Source organism: Trypanosoma brucei, chromosome 7 (assembly GCF_000002445.2).
Source record: "Trypanosoma brucei brucei TREU927 chromosome 7, complete sequence".
NCBI classification, from domain to species: Eukaryota; Euglenozoa; class Kinetoplastea; order Trypanosomatida; family Trypanosomatidae; genus Trypanosoma; species Trypanosoma brucei.
In genome coordinates this window covers 264,880-277,454 of record NC_007280.1, presented here as the reverse complement: position 1 = coordinate 277,454, position 12,575 = coordinate 264,880, and the positions used below count along the sequence as shown (strand labels likewise).

General features: G+C 50.4%; 6 protein-coding genes across 6 annotated transcripts, besides 4 other annotated features; all 6 read right to left on the bottom strand.

The window, feature by feature from the left end:
* Nucleotides 1–5,510: part of a sequence feature (sequence corresponds to BAC RPCI93-27M11) that runs on past the window's edge.
* Nucleotides 889–912: a microsatellite.
* On the bottom strand, nucleotides 965–2,047 carry Tb927.7.1080 (hypothetical protein, conserved; the record flags this gene model as incomplete). The annotated part of the gene is made up of 1 exon (XM_840639.1): nucleotides 965–2,047. One exon carries the CDS (start codon nucleotides 2,045–2,047, stop codon nucleotides 965–967), a length of 1,083 nt encoding a protein of 360 aa, XP_845732.1.
* Tb927.7.1070 (RNA-editing complex protein MP100) lies at nucleotides 2,534–5,218 on the bottom strand (the record flags this gene model as incomplete). The annotated part of the gene is made up of 1 exon (XM_840638.1): nucleotides 2,534–5,218. One exon carries the CDS (start codon nucleotides 5,216–5,218, stop codon nucleotides 2,534–2,536), a length of 2,685 nt encoding a protein of 894 aa, XP_845731.1.
* Nucleotides 5,511–12,575: part of a sequence feature (sequence corresponds to BAC RPCI93-29K4) that runs on past the window's edge.
* Nucleotides 5,582–5,621: a sequence feature (AT_rich).
* On the bottom strand, nucleotides 5,936–7,420 carry Tb927.7.1060 (hypothetical protein, conserved; the record flags this gene model as incomplete). Its single annotated transcript, XM_840637.1, has 1 exon — nucleotides 5,936–7,420. The coding sequence occupies one exon, from the start codon at nucleotides 7,418–7,420 to the stop codon at nucleotides 5,936–5,938; it is 1,485 nt and encodes a 494-aa protein (XP_845730.1).
* On the bottom strand, nucleotides 8,054–8,503 carry Tb927.7.1050 (40S ribosomal protein S16, putative; the record flags this gene model as incomplete). The annotated part of the gene is made up of 1 exon (XM_840636.1): nucleotides 8,054–8,503. The coding sequence occupies one exon, from the start codon at nucleotides 8,501–8,503 to the stop codon at nucleotides 8,054–8,056; it is 450 nt and encodes a 149-aa protein (XP_845729.1).
* On the bottom strand, nucleotides 8,778–9,227 carry Tb927.7.1040 (40S ribosomal protein S16, putative; the record flags this gene model as incomplete). The annotated part of the gene is made up of 1 exon (XM_840635.1): nucleotides 8,778–9,227. One exon carries the CDS (start codon nucleotides 9,225–9,227, stop codon nucleotides 8,778–8,780), a length of 450 nt encoding a protein of 149 aa, XP_845728.1.
* On the bottom strand, nucleotides 9,612–12,224 carry Tb927.7.1030 (heat shock 70 kDa protein, putative; the record flags this gene model as incomplete). The annotated part of the gene is made up of 1 exon (XM_840634.1): nucleotides 9,612–12,224. The coding sequence occupies one exon, from the start codon at nucleotides 12,222–12,224 to the stop codon at nucleotides 9,612–9,614; it is 2,613 nt and encodes an 870-aa protein (XP_845727.1).

Below are 12,575 nucleotides of genomic sequence, written 5' to 3'. Positions count from 1 at the left end.
AGAAAGCCCCAAAACCAAAAAAAATTGGAAGCCAAACAGAGCCTCACCCTTAACATGTAGCTGAGGAAGCGGCACAAAGAATTTAAAAAATGAGGAAAAGAAAGAGAAGTTTCGTGAAGCGTTAGCTTCGCGTTTATTACAGCCCGAAACCAAACTCAGCGCGAGTGGGCCGGCACCCTGAACGAGAAGACTTCTTTGATATTACGTGAAACACAACCTATTGGCCGCACGAACTACCCACTCACCCACACCTCTTTAAGCCATTGGCGCTCACGATCCATTTTCTTTTTACACTCTTGTATACACGTGGATACCCTCTCCGGTAACATCGGCAAAAATAAAGGTGTGGGCAATAAATCACGATAAAGGATAAGAGGCTCAGCGAGAAATACCGCACATGAGTGCACGCCATTGCCAGAGTGGAGTAATTTATGCTGAAGGGTAAGCAGACATGTCCAATACATGCGACATCTCATCGTAACTTACTGAAGAATGCACATTTTCTCCCCACTCCATTGTTCCCAACAATACTGCAACCAACAACAAAGAACCTTTATAATACACAGAGTAAGCATACACTATTCCACTTCCCACATGGGCTAACATATGCCTCCATCCCCCACATGTGTTCTCCCTAATTTCTGTTCAATAAAACAAATAGAGCGCGGAACTGAAGGTATGAACGGAACAAACTCCCAAACAGCAAGGCGGACTCGTTGTGGCCCAGCAGTCACACAATCCAGTGCGCTGTCGACGCCAGAGGAATACAAAATGCACAAGTTGAATACTTGCTCACTCTCGCGCCCGTGCTCGCTGGTGAACAAGGGAAAACAAAACATGATGCCCGATACAAAAAAAAAATGTCCACACACAACTGAAAACAAAGCTATCACCATCACCATCACCATCACCCCTTCACAATATGCTTTTGGGTTGTCATGAAGCCTCAGTTTCCTCCCTTTCATTAATCCATCTTCCTCCCGTATTTGTCTACACGATATGATGTCTGACCCAAGGAGCGCAACTTGAGTTTGTTGCTTTTTGCATACGTGCCATAACGCCCACTTTTACGACACGCATCTTCCATTCGCCTCAAAGCATTAGTCCATTCCTTCTCGCCCGGGTACTTTATATGTTTCCACGAATCACTCTTGGCCATGGGCAGCGCAGGGGCAAAAGTAATACTTGCTTCGCGATCATTTGCCACGATGCTGGTGAAGTGGTGGTATATGACCTTCTCCTGTGCGTAATGCTGCATCGCCTGGCACATCTCCCTAAGCTTACCGATAGCACACTCGGGTGATTGAAACTCCTTGATAGTCAACTTCACCGGGTGCCGCCTCCTGATATCTTCCACTATTTTCTTGCTTCGCCACCCAACAAAATGGGCATCCACTGCGTCACGGAATGTGTGGTCAATGAGCTCACCCATTTTAGCCGCTGCCTGCACCCCACCGCGTCCTTTCCCCTGTTGTTTCTCCTCCTGCTCGCGAAGGGCCTCAAGTTCGGTGTGTATGAGACTCAGAATGCGGGCGGACTCACGGCGGATCCTGCAGTACGCCACATCTCCACGCGCCCCCATTTGAACGAGATTCATCCCACGCTCCCTTGCCTGCTGCAGCGCCTCGGGAAGGTCACACGGACTCAATGAAACTTTTGTCTCTGCCCCCGACTCTGCGTCTTCCAAGTGAGTGATTTGCACCTTAGGTTGCGTTATAAGTATGTCGATTGGGTGCTGGGTCAGGTACGACTTCACCTTCTGCCTCGCCTCCTCGGGAGCGTGCGCAGGAACATACTCGAGTACAATAGTTTCGAAGCTTTTCTTGGCCGTGTGTATCGCGGCGTCCTTCTGGATACTGAGAGTAGGATCAAACACAAACTCGTCATCATTCGAAGAAGTGACCATACGCATGCTGCAGCTCAATGGGCAGTGTGCTATCCCCGATGGCACATCACGAATTGGTGGTATAGAATAAACAAGGAGTGGTGTACGCAATAAGCGGCGGAAGCACAGGCGACTCAGTGAAGTGCCGCAACGTTGCATCATTCGTGAACAGGGGAGGTATGGGACTGCTGCGCCAGAAAATAAAGAAAGGCACAGTTGCCCCAACACAGATGTTGCTGTTGGTAATAGGTAATGTTTGCGCTTTGCACGCGTGAGCGCACTAACCTTCGCAATCCCTCGACTGATTCAGTACCAACAGAGGAAAATCCAGCGTCTCACGCACTAACCCTCACGTTGTCTTTGCTATAGGCGCCACGAAAGAGGACGGAGAGTAATGGAGGAGACCGTAAACAAAAAAAAAAGAGACAGGAAGGATAGGAAAGGTCCCGGAAGTAAGCTATGTTTGGAGTTGAACTCCATCCACTGGACAAAACACAATCATCCTCATGTCGAATGCCCCGCGACTACAAGAAGAAGGGGTGGTGTCCATTTCAAACAGGTAAAAAATATGTGAATATAAGTCGACAGCGGGAAATGACCGCGACAGACTCAGAAGGTAACGCCCTAAAGGGCACCAACAATCTGAACTTACGGTAACTTCAATGAAAACGTTATACTTACGCCGTAGTGATCGGATGGGAACAAATATGCGGGTGCGTCGGCGTTGTTGTTCTCATCGTTTACACTCCGTGTTCCGACGAGATGAGCTTCGACTGGCACAAGCCGCCTGCTTCGCAGAAACACCTTGTCGGAACGGCCAAAAAACATTTCCTCCACTTTCAGTTTACAAAAGGTGTTTGTTTCATCCATAGTCTTTCCAGGGTTGTTGGGGTGCAAAACGGGCCAACAGTCCACGTACTGTGATTCATGTGGCATAATAAATTCATTTGTAGGCCAGTCGTTGAAATCTCCCATAGTTACCACATCCCCGCCACCCAACGTCTTCGTCATGTGATGGCGTAACGCGGTATCCTGGGAAGTACGAGCGTTCTCGTGGGACTTCGTGTATGGCGCGAGTAAGTGTGCGGCAGCTATGTGTACAGTACCGTGCACCATCTTCAGACCCACAACCGGCATGAGAGAAACATGATTAGTCCACGCAGGGACGTTAAGATAGTTGATGCTCTGTACTGGAAGACGCCGACGGTGTATCAACATCAGCACCCCCCACGGGGCAATAGCTGGACTCATATGACCGCACGAAAAGTAGTACCTTTGGCGTATAAGTGGCCGCTTGGAAAGGAACTCCCAAAATACAGGCTCCACCTCTTGCATGCCAACAACATCCGCATCCTCCTCCTCTATGATCTTGGCAATGACGGGATACCTCTTGGGGGAGCACCAATCTATACCAGGCATACCTAAAGGAGTTGGTTTGCCGCTGTAACGATCAAACATGACATTCCATGTCAGCAATTTTAAAGATGCCTTAACTGGTCCTCCTTCAACCTCTTTTGCAGTTTGTGGAGCTGAAGGAGAAGATGTGCATTCTTCAGTATGTTTGTCATATTCGCACTCCGCTCCGCACGGGAAATTGGCAATTGGCTCCCACGTCCCACTCAGTGGATCAAAATGCGAAGGACCATCACGGGACATGTTCACTTCAAGCGTTACACCCTTCATAGCATTGAGTTGCCGACGTGTCCCCAGTTCATGACTTTTGACACCAATATCGACATATTCGAAGCGCCACAGTTGCGTCTTTTCATTCTGGAGCCAGCAATAAGATGGGGAAAGGCATAAGCACTTATGCGGTCGAAGAGGGTTCGCATAAGAAAGCACTTCCCGAACAAGGCGGTAGGCTTCCTCCGTGGTCGCCGTTGTAATCATCTTCCCAACATCCGGCTTAGGCGCTACGCCTACGTACTGATGAATCAATCCTTCCACAGCTGCGGGAAGCGACTGACAGAGAATGGTGTATTCAGCTGCTGTCAGCGGCTTGTCTTCAACTGGTGCGACCGCGCTAGTTGGGGGTGTCGGCGGCAGCTTTGTTGCCGAACTGTCTTCCTCACACGATCCCTTTTCTGGTGTTACCAGCGAGGGCTGCAGAGAAGTACACCGTGCGTTGCGTTGTGCTGTGGATGCGCATAATGCAGCAAGATGACCTGCGAGCTGCACGGCGCTAGGCGCCGTCGAGCCTAGTTGTCCTGTACCCGCTGCTGGCAAGTAGGTGCATTGGGGTGCCTGTCCAGTACACAACATTGCATGCGTTTGTAAGGCGTGCTCCAAGTAGGCTTCTGACAGACCATCCACACGGGCTGGCGCCTCCTTACGCGCCACTAACTGCATGATGCGACAGAGCATGCGAAGATTCAGTTGGAGTGTGTTGCCCGGACTATCCTCAAAAAGAAATGCTGGGGCGGCCGGGACGTTGGCTGAAGCAGTTGGGGCGCTCGCGGTCGCGCTTTGAGAAGGGGGCGTAGCACCGTTTTCTGCGAGAACCTTCATGTACCTATCAACAATTTCATGGAAACCAACAGCAGGAATGGGATTCAGCTCAGTTGCCGAGGCGCCGTTAGCGATAATGAAGAGGAATAAAATATCCGTTCTCATCTTGGCTATTGTGACACTCTCCCCTTCCTTCGCCTTCTTATCTAGCTCTAGCCACTCCAAAATATCCTGCAGTCGTATATGTCGCAAATCTGCGTTATTTTGCACCACACTCGATACGTTATAGAAGGGCGACAGCGCCAACACATTAAGGTACAACTCAGAGGCCCCAATCAAATTCAGTGAGTCGCTGCTGCCGTTAAAGGTGTCTCGGGACGCCAGATCAAGTGCCCAAGCGGACATCTTCTGCTCGACACACCCTTGAACACAGGTGCCGGCAAACACCACTTCACCGGGTAATATCTGCCGCTCTGGCATCATACGAACGATACGTTCCTCCACTGCCTGCATAAGTGGAGTTCCCGGTAGTCTCATCAGACGACTTTCCACCTTTCGGGTTAAACTGCTACCCCGTGTACGATCCGCCTTGAGCAGATTCTCAGCTCCGTCCATTGCTATAAGAAGAGACTTCTTGCAACGCACCTTCTTCAACAACTGTTGTATTGACTGTACTACATGACGCGCCACTTCCTTATGGCGACGCTGCTCAGTTGTAACGTTCTTTGCGAGACGTAACCCCGTTGCGACGAGGGCAGTGGCGTCCACCGCAACGTAGTCACATTCAATTTCCTTTTTAGTTATTAACAGCTGGAAGCGATCTGTAATTTTGGACTGTCGGTACGTCGTCGCAGCAAAGTGACGACATGACTGAGCCAATGCCATCAAAGCTCAGCTACCCAGTCAAAGAAAAAAAAACAAGAGAGGAGAGGGAATAGTAGAAGAAAATAAATTAGAAAAATAGTGGTGTACAAAGGTTTTACGCAGTGATTTTAAAAAAAAAAACTTCTGCGGTTCAGCTAGAACAACCGAAAACATGAAGAGGCAGAGTAGGACATGATTTAAGAAAGAAACATTGAAATATTAGACGCACCCACACCGTTTAGCATTCCGTCTGCATACCAATTCCTCCAAACGAAGAATTTTATGGCACATGGCAGGTGGCGCAACGTGAAGTGCTGCTACCTCACTCATCTGCGAAACTCGCTCCCACGGAACCTAAGGTGGGGTACCGCAAGACAAAGACGCAAATATTTTTTTTTTAAAAATAGTAATTGTTAAATTATTTCATCTGTTGGATTCACCGCCACCACACATTACCCTTCTCGAACGTCACCACCTTCACCTGTCAATGAGAAGCGTTCCGTTTGCTAACTGTCCGATCTTAAACCACTATTGTGGTACAGCATCAACTGCTTCCCTGGTGCAAGCACCAAACCTATTAACCACGTTGTGCTGTTCTCCCGCTGATGAAAACCTTCGCGTCGGTCCTTGCAAGATATCGCGTGGGAAAAAATGCAAATGCTTTCCGTCACACACGCGCGCACATAAGCAAGTGGTCACTTCGGCGATAGATATTTCTCCAACTGAGCCTAAGTGCCCCTACGATGAGTCTGGGTTGCTGTTAGCAGCCTTTTTCAACAGATCCATTTTGGTCCTCTCACTTGTGTACAGTTTCATGAATTTTATGTAACGTCTCGCCCGGGTGCCTTTGTCCATGTCTACGATGTCAAGGAAGTGTTGCGTTCCCTCTTCTGCTTGTTTCCTAGCGGCAGCCGCATCATTTCCGTCAGTGTCGGCACCATTAACAGAAATAATATTTGCCTGAGAGCCGGCTCCCTTGTCAGACTTGCTGCTGGCGTGTGTGGTCTTCTTGACGCCTGGTTCACGCAGTTGTAACAAAGAGGTAAATGGTGTTCGAACGACCGACAACGCCTGTAGCGTACGCTGCAGAACGCGCAGGGCCTCTTTCGACTGTGGTGGTGAAAGCGGTGGCCGAAACAGTACTGGGGGCGGTGCATAGGGTACTTCTCCATTCGCCAACGACCCGTCAACTGCGTTACCGTTGTTTTCAAACAGCAGCATTTGTCGCTTCGCATCTCGGGTGGAGGGGCCTCTTTCAGTGGCTCCATCTGATGTCCTCCGCCGCTTTACCGCATCGCCACTGGAAGCACTCATATTTTGAGAGCCTTCCGCTCCATCATCATCACGGGGTTGCTTCTTCCTCCTTCCCCTTTTCTTCCCGGTTGGCTCACTTGGAGCAACGGCCCCTTCCGTCAACTCAGACTTCTTTCTCCCTCTTCCACCCTTTCCCGTTGTGTCATGCCGTTTTCCCGTTATTGGACAAAATGGCGTTGTCGATCCGCAAATGGAACAAGGTACAGAGGCACTAACTTCACTATTGGAAAGTCGGACACAATACGGTACATCGTCGTCCTCAGGAGCCTCCACGCTTTTCTTTCCCCTTGTCTTCCACGAGGACGACTGAGAGGGTTGTGAACTCGTGACGAGTTGTTGCTTTGGCTTGCGTGGCTGAGAAGATGAAGAGGGAATGGGGCTCCCTATCGGGTCTCCCAATGATTTGGTGTCCGCCGATATAGTGCTCAACCACTCATTTATGCTTAATGCCTTCGCCATCTTGTTCAATTCGTCCACCACAGGCTTTGCAGTAAGCCCGAACAGAATGGCACCCTGGACGATCATACAACCCTTGTCATCAGATCCTACATACGCCAGTTCTTTATGGGCATCGGGAAAGTCCTGCTTTGCGGCTTCCAGGGCCTTGCGCCACGCTGGGGAGCATTGATCACCGCTGTGGATAACATCTGGCTTATCACTTCGTACTACTTGAAAACACGGACCACCATCGTCCCTCCGCTTAATAGTAGCGGTGTAGTATACCTCACCCAAGTCGTTCTTAGCGTCATCGCCGGGGAGTGTGATCTTGGCACGTGTACGCCTCCCCTTCGAAAAAACGCGTCTCTGGATGGTGTAGCCGTCAGGATACATTGTTGTCACTCTGCCATTGCGTTTGAAGTAGAAACGCGAGTCCTGAATAAGTGAACCAAACGACACAACGCGAAACATCTCGCCTGAGTCTCGTTTATGCTTGTATTCGTCCCGCCAACCACCACCCTGAGAGGACGCACGCAAAGAAAAAAAACGTTACAACTCCAGTAAAAACACCCAAATCACCCTCCAGTGCGAGCTTCGATGTAATTGGGTAACGAACTACTGCAGAACGGGGCTGTGAAATAACTTTGTATATGTTTATGCGTCTGAAATTATTATGTCAACGTCAGTAAATCTATGTAGCGATGATTTGAAGACACTTCTCTCCGGCCGCTTATGTGGGAATGCTTTTCTCGCCGTGTTCTTCTGTTTTTGCTTTTACCAGTTCCTTGAGTTGTGCGGTGCCTTCCTACCGGGACCTCATCATGTAACCAAGGGCAAAAACCGAAGAAAAGAAGAAGAGGGTTTCAAGAAAAAGACCGATAACAGCCCCCGGATGACAAGAAGGCAGATAAGATAGAACACAGTGAGGCACATATCGAGGGGGAGGGGGCCACGTTAATGGCAAACAGTTGCCGTGCAGCGCCTCCAGCTCCACCTCGGTAGTTCTGTCACTCTTTTAAAATTTAAAGTCACATAACGAGACTGAAATGACGAAAAATCTGAATAGGAAAGTATGCACCCAGTGCACGAGCACAAAGCAGGCGATTAACGGTACGACTTCGTGAAGCGCGTACGGGCAGAGTGACGGCCCCATTTTTTGGGTTCGCAGCGGCGAGGATCCGCAATGAGGAGGAACTTGTCATACTCCAAGTACTTGTCTTTCAGTGCAGCCTTCTCAATCTCATTGTGGTACTTTTGGTAATATGCGATGATACCCTTCGCGATGGCCTGGCGGACGGCGTATGCCTGAGCGACCTGACCGGAGCCACGAACCCTCACATCAACGCGCAGGCGAGAAAAGTACCGAGCGCCCACTACCTTGACAGCTTCCATGATCTTCGCACGGAGCGTCTCAGGAAGGATCTGAGATATGGGGACACCATTGATGCGAATGTTACACTGCGGGGCCTTCGTCACCGTGGCGACCGCAATGGCCGTTTTCTTCTTGCCGAAGGTCTGCACCTGCTTGAGGGTGTGCGTCTTCTCACCGGACATTTGGGTGCTAGCAACCAACAAAAAAGTTGAAAATAAAACAAACAAATAGGGGTGAAAGCAAATCACCGCAACTTCCAATGACAGTGTAGGAAAGTGGCAACACACGGCAGCGACGACCACCCCATTACAGAAGGGTGTGAAAGCAGATAAGAAATTAATAGTGAAACAAACAGTTAAAAGAGAAATTAAAAACATGCAACTGATAAAGGCAACTCCGCAACCCGGGTGTATATCGTGCCGCCACCTCATCAATACGCTGTCATACAGCAGGCGATTAACGGTACGACTTTGTGAAGCGCGTACGGGCAGAGTGACGGCCCCATTTTTTGGGTTCGCAGCGGCGAGGATCCGCAATGAGGAGGAACTTGTCATACTCCAAGTACTTGTCTTTCAGTGCAGCCTTCTCAATCTCATTGTGGTACTTTTGGTAATATGCGATGATACCCTTCGCGATGGCCTGGCGGACGGCGTATGCCTGAGCGACCTGACCGGAGCCACGAACCCTCACATCAACGCGCAGGCGAGAAAAGTACCGAGCGCCCACTACCTTGACAGCTTCCATGATCTTCGCACGGAGCGTCTCAGGAAGGATCTGAGATATGGGGACACCATTGATGCGAATGTTACACTGCGGGGCCTTCGTCACCGTGGCGACCGCAATGGCCGTTTTCTTCTTGCCGAAGGTCTGCACCTGCTTGAGGGTGTGCGTCTTCTCACCGGACATTCTTAGCGGCTAACCTGTTTTGTTTGAACGTTTATCCGCAATCAGAAAAAGATGATGGGAAAGGTCGAAAAATGAGACTCAGGTAAACACGAGGGTGTTAGCGGAAACAACTGTCAGTTGCACTTCCAGAGCCGTATATACGGCAGAAGAACCTGTCCAAGCGCCCTTTGAATGAATGCGATGGTCCCGAGCGGACCTGCATTTACGCTATTCGTATGTTCCTCATTAACAGAACTTGGGCAGACGCGTTGGGTCTCTTTTTTAAAAAAAAACTATGAGGGAAAACCCGGTGCAGGCAGATAAAGAGGAGCAAGCACAGAGAGAGAGAGTAATCGGCCCTACCCCGATACCTACGACAACACCGTCATTCGTAAATCTTCCACGCTAGTCCATCGCGAACAGTTTGGCTGATGAATCGGCTACAAGTTGCTTCTCACCCTTCTTCTGAGCACGCTGAAGCTCCTCCGCCCGTTTGGCTTCTTCCTCAAGTAGTTCCTGCAGCGCGACCATATCTACGGCACCCTCAACAATAGTCATGGTTCGCATATCAATGGAGTGGTCCCTCTTCCTGGCGTGCTCCTCGCTCACCGGATCATCAATGGGTGCGATATTGTTAAGTACCTGTAGCATCTCTTCATGTGTCATTGGGCGCTGTAACTCCTGAAGACCAATTGGGCTCCCAACGGGCTCACCAGCGTCAACCGCACGCTTCACCTCCTGCCATGAGCCATGCTCACCAGGCGGTGTTGGTGGCTCCCGCCATGCCCGTTCCTCCACCTGTGCCTCGAAAAATGCACTTCTCGTGGACTCTGTCATGGAAACATCGGCACCTCGCAGTGCGGGATGCCCCGCCTCCACCAATTCCTGCGCTTCTGCACTTGCCCTTGGCAGCGGTACAGCTCGCCTCATGATTTTACGACCTTTCGGTTTCTCCCCCTCCTCGTCCTGTGTGCGCTCCTTCAGCTTTCCGTCCCCATGTGCCGTCCTAAGCTGTGCCGATCTTGACGCTGCAGAAACACTGCTGCAGTCTCGCTCTTCTTCCTCGCAATGGTTCACAGGGGTCACTGAGGAGAAGTCAACTGTCCCTGCGGTTGTGAGGCCCGACGTGTTATCCTCTGCCAGCCCTTCCAATTCATCCAGTGCTTGCTCCAATTCTCGTACCGTTCGTAGTAACTCGTCTTCGTGATCATGAAAGTTGTGCACCATATACTGCCAGAACTTCAGTTGTTCACTTAGCTGCCGCACACGTTTTTCCTGCATCCCTTGCCGCTTGCTCGAATCGGCTGTTACACGCCGCATCACGAAGTTTGCGTCGTTCTCTGCTCTTTCAAGCAGCAGCCGGCGGTCGCACGCTGCCTCAAACTCAACAAGCTCCTTTGCATAGTTAGCTATTTCTTCATCAGAGAGCCCTTTTGCGCGCCCGCGCCAGCGCTGGCCAATGGCATTTGGATTAACGCTGCTACTGACTAAGGATCCAATGCGATTGCAGCAGCGACGCAGGAAACCACCCTGCTTCAAGGCTTGTGCGGTCCCCGTGACAAATCGTGTGTTCGACAATAAGTCATCAAATCCACCCTGAAGCATGGCACCGCGGACGGCGGCACCGATGGCTACAGCGTAGTCGGCAGGACACGAGGCTTCAGATTCCACATGTCGACCAAAGTACTCTGTCAGAAGATGGCGTATTGGGGGGTCACGTGTCATGGCCCCCACAAGTAGTACATTGTCAATGTCTGCTGGACGTATGCTTGTGTGGTCGAAAAGCTTGTTGAGGCATTCCACGCAGCGAACCCTCAATGGCCGAGTTAGTTCAATGTATTCCTCAAGCGTGAGCGTGGCCTCGAGTGGAACAATGTCACGAAGCTTCTCTGAAAAGTGAAATGCACGATTGTAGCCATAATATGGCTCCGTTGAGTGCGTAAAATGAATCTTTGCCTTCTCAGCCTCAAGAAGGAGCTGGCGGTACGTAGCTACACCTTGCCCCACGTTTCCTTCTGCGTCCTCCAGAGGTACTCGCCACTTACGCTCAAATTGGTCAGAAAAATGCTGAGACAATACAGCATCCCAATCATTGCCGCCAAGCAATGGGTCACCATGTGTCGCAACAAGTGTAAAAGTACCCCGTCGCCGATCATTTTCCATCACAGCACAGTCCAGTGTGCCACCGCCCAAATCAAACACCAGCGAACGTACAATACGCTTAGATCCCGATAGATGTTCCCTTGATGAGGCATTACTAGGCTGCAAAACAGTATGAGCCAAACAAGCGGCGGATGGCTCGTCAATTACCTCCAGGACATCAAAACCCGCGGCAAGTGCAGCATCCTCCGTCGCTACCTTCTGTTGTGGGGTGAAGAATGCAGGAACACTCACTACAACGGCATTCACCGGTTCCTTGAGAAATTTTTCTGCCTCCTTTTTCAGATAGCGCAGGAACATGGCTATGATATGGGTTACTGTATAGGTGCGACCCATAATTTCTACTGCCACCTCTCCCCGTTCGTTAAGCGTAACCATATTTGTCTTATGGAGCTGGGACTGTACGCGGCCCAACTCACCAACACCCCTGCCAATAAGGCGCTTTCCACTGCACAACGTCGCGCTCGCACTCGTCCGTACGCAGGCCCGGGCCTCTTCACCATATAAGCGAACCTTGTGACTTTTATCAAACGTAATTGCGGTGGGAAAAACCCACGACCCCGTTGGAGATGGAATTATCTTTGGCCTGTTCGTTTTCTTGTCGATATATGAAATACAGCTGTTCGTAGTACCGAGGTCTATGCCAATGACACGGTCCCCCGAAGCACGAGTTTCTTCCTTCACAACGACGTACCGGGCGCGCGTGGCCTCGTCAAGCTCCACCCGCCGTTTCGCCTCTATTTCAACCGCATGCTGCATGTTGACGCTTACTCCTGGTCGCGGCGGAGGCATCGGCATAGGCAGCCGCTGCAGAAGGCCTGCCGTGAGGCGAAACGAAAAAACCTTACAACAGTGCATGTGGCACTATAGACAGTTGAACAGACAAAGAGAAGGAAATAAACTGAACAAACAACTGTCTTGCCTGCGCTTCGTTGTGGGCTATTGTTTTGGTGGATCGCCGCAGAACAACAGCGATAACGACCGTGCAAACGCTACAATGCGACAGCACCTTCTGTACCCCACACTCGCTACCCCTTCTGCACAGTGTAAAGACATCACAAGAGATAAGGAATCGAAGTTTAGAGGAGAGCATTTTTTTTGTGCGTAGCGGGCCCTCGAAGCGCAAAATACAAAAGCACAAAATACTTACCACGTTACACACGTCTACAGAAGCGCGCCAACGACATGGCTGATCATGAACAAAAATGA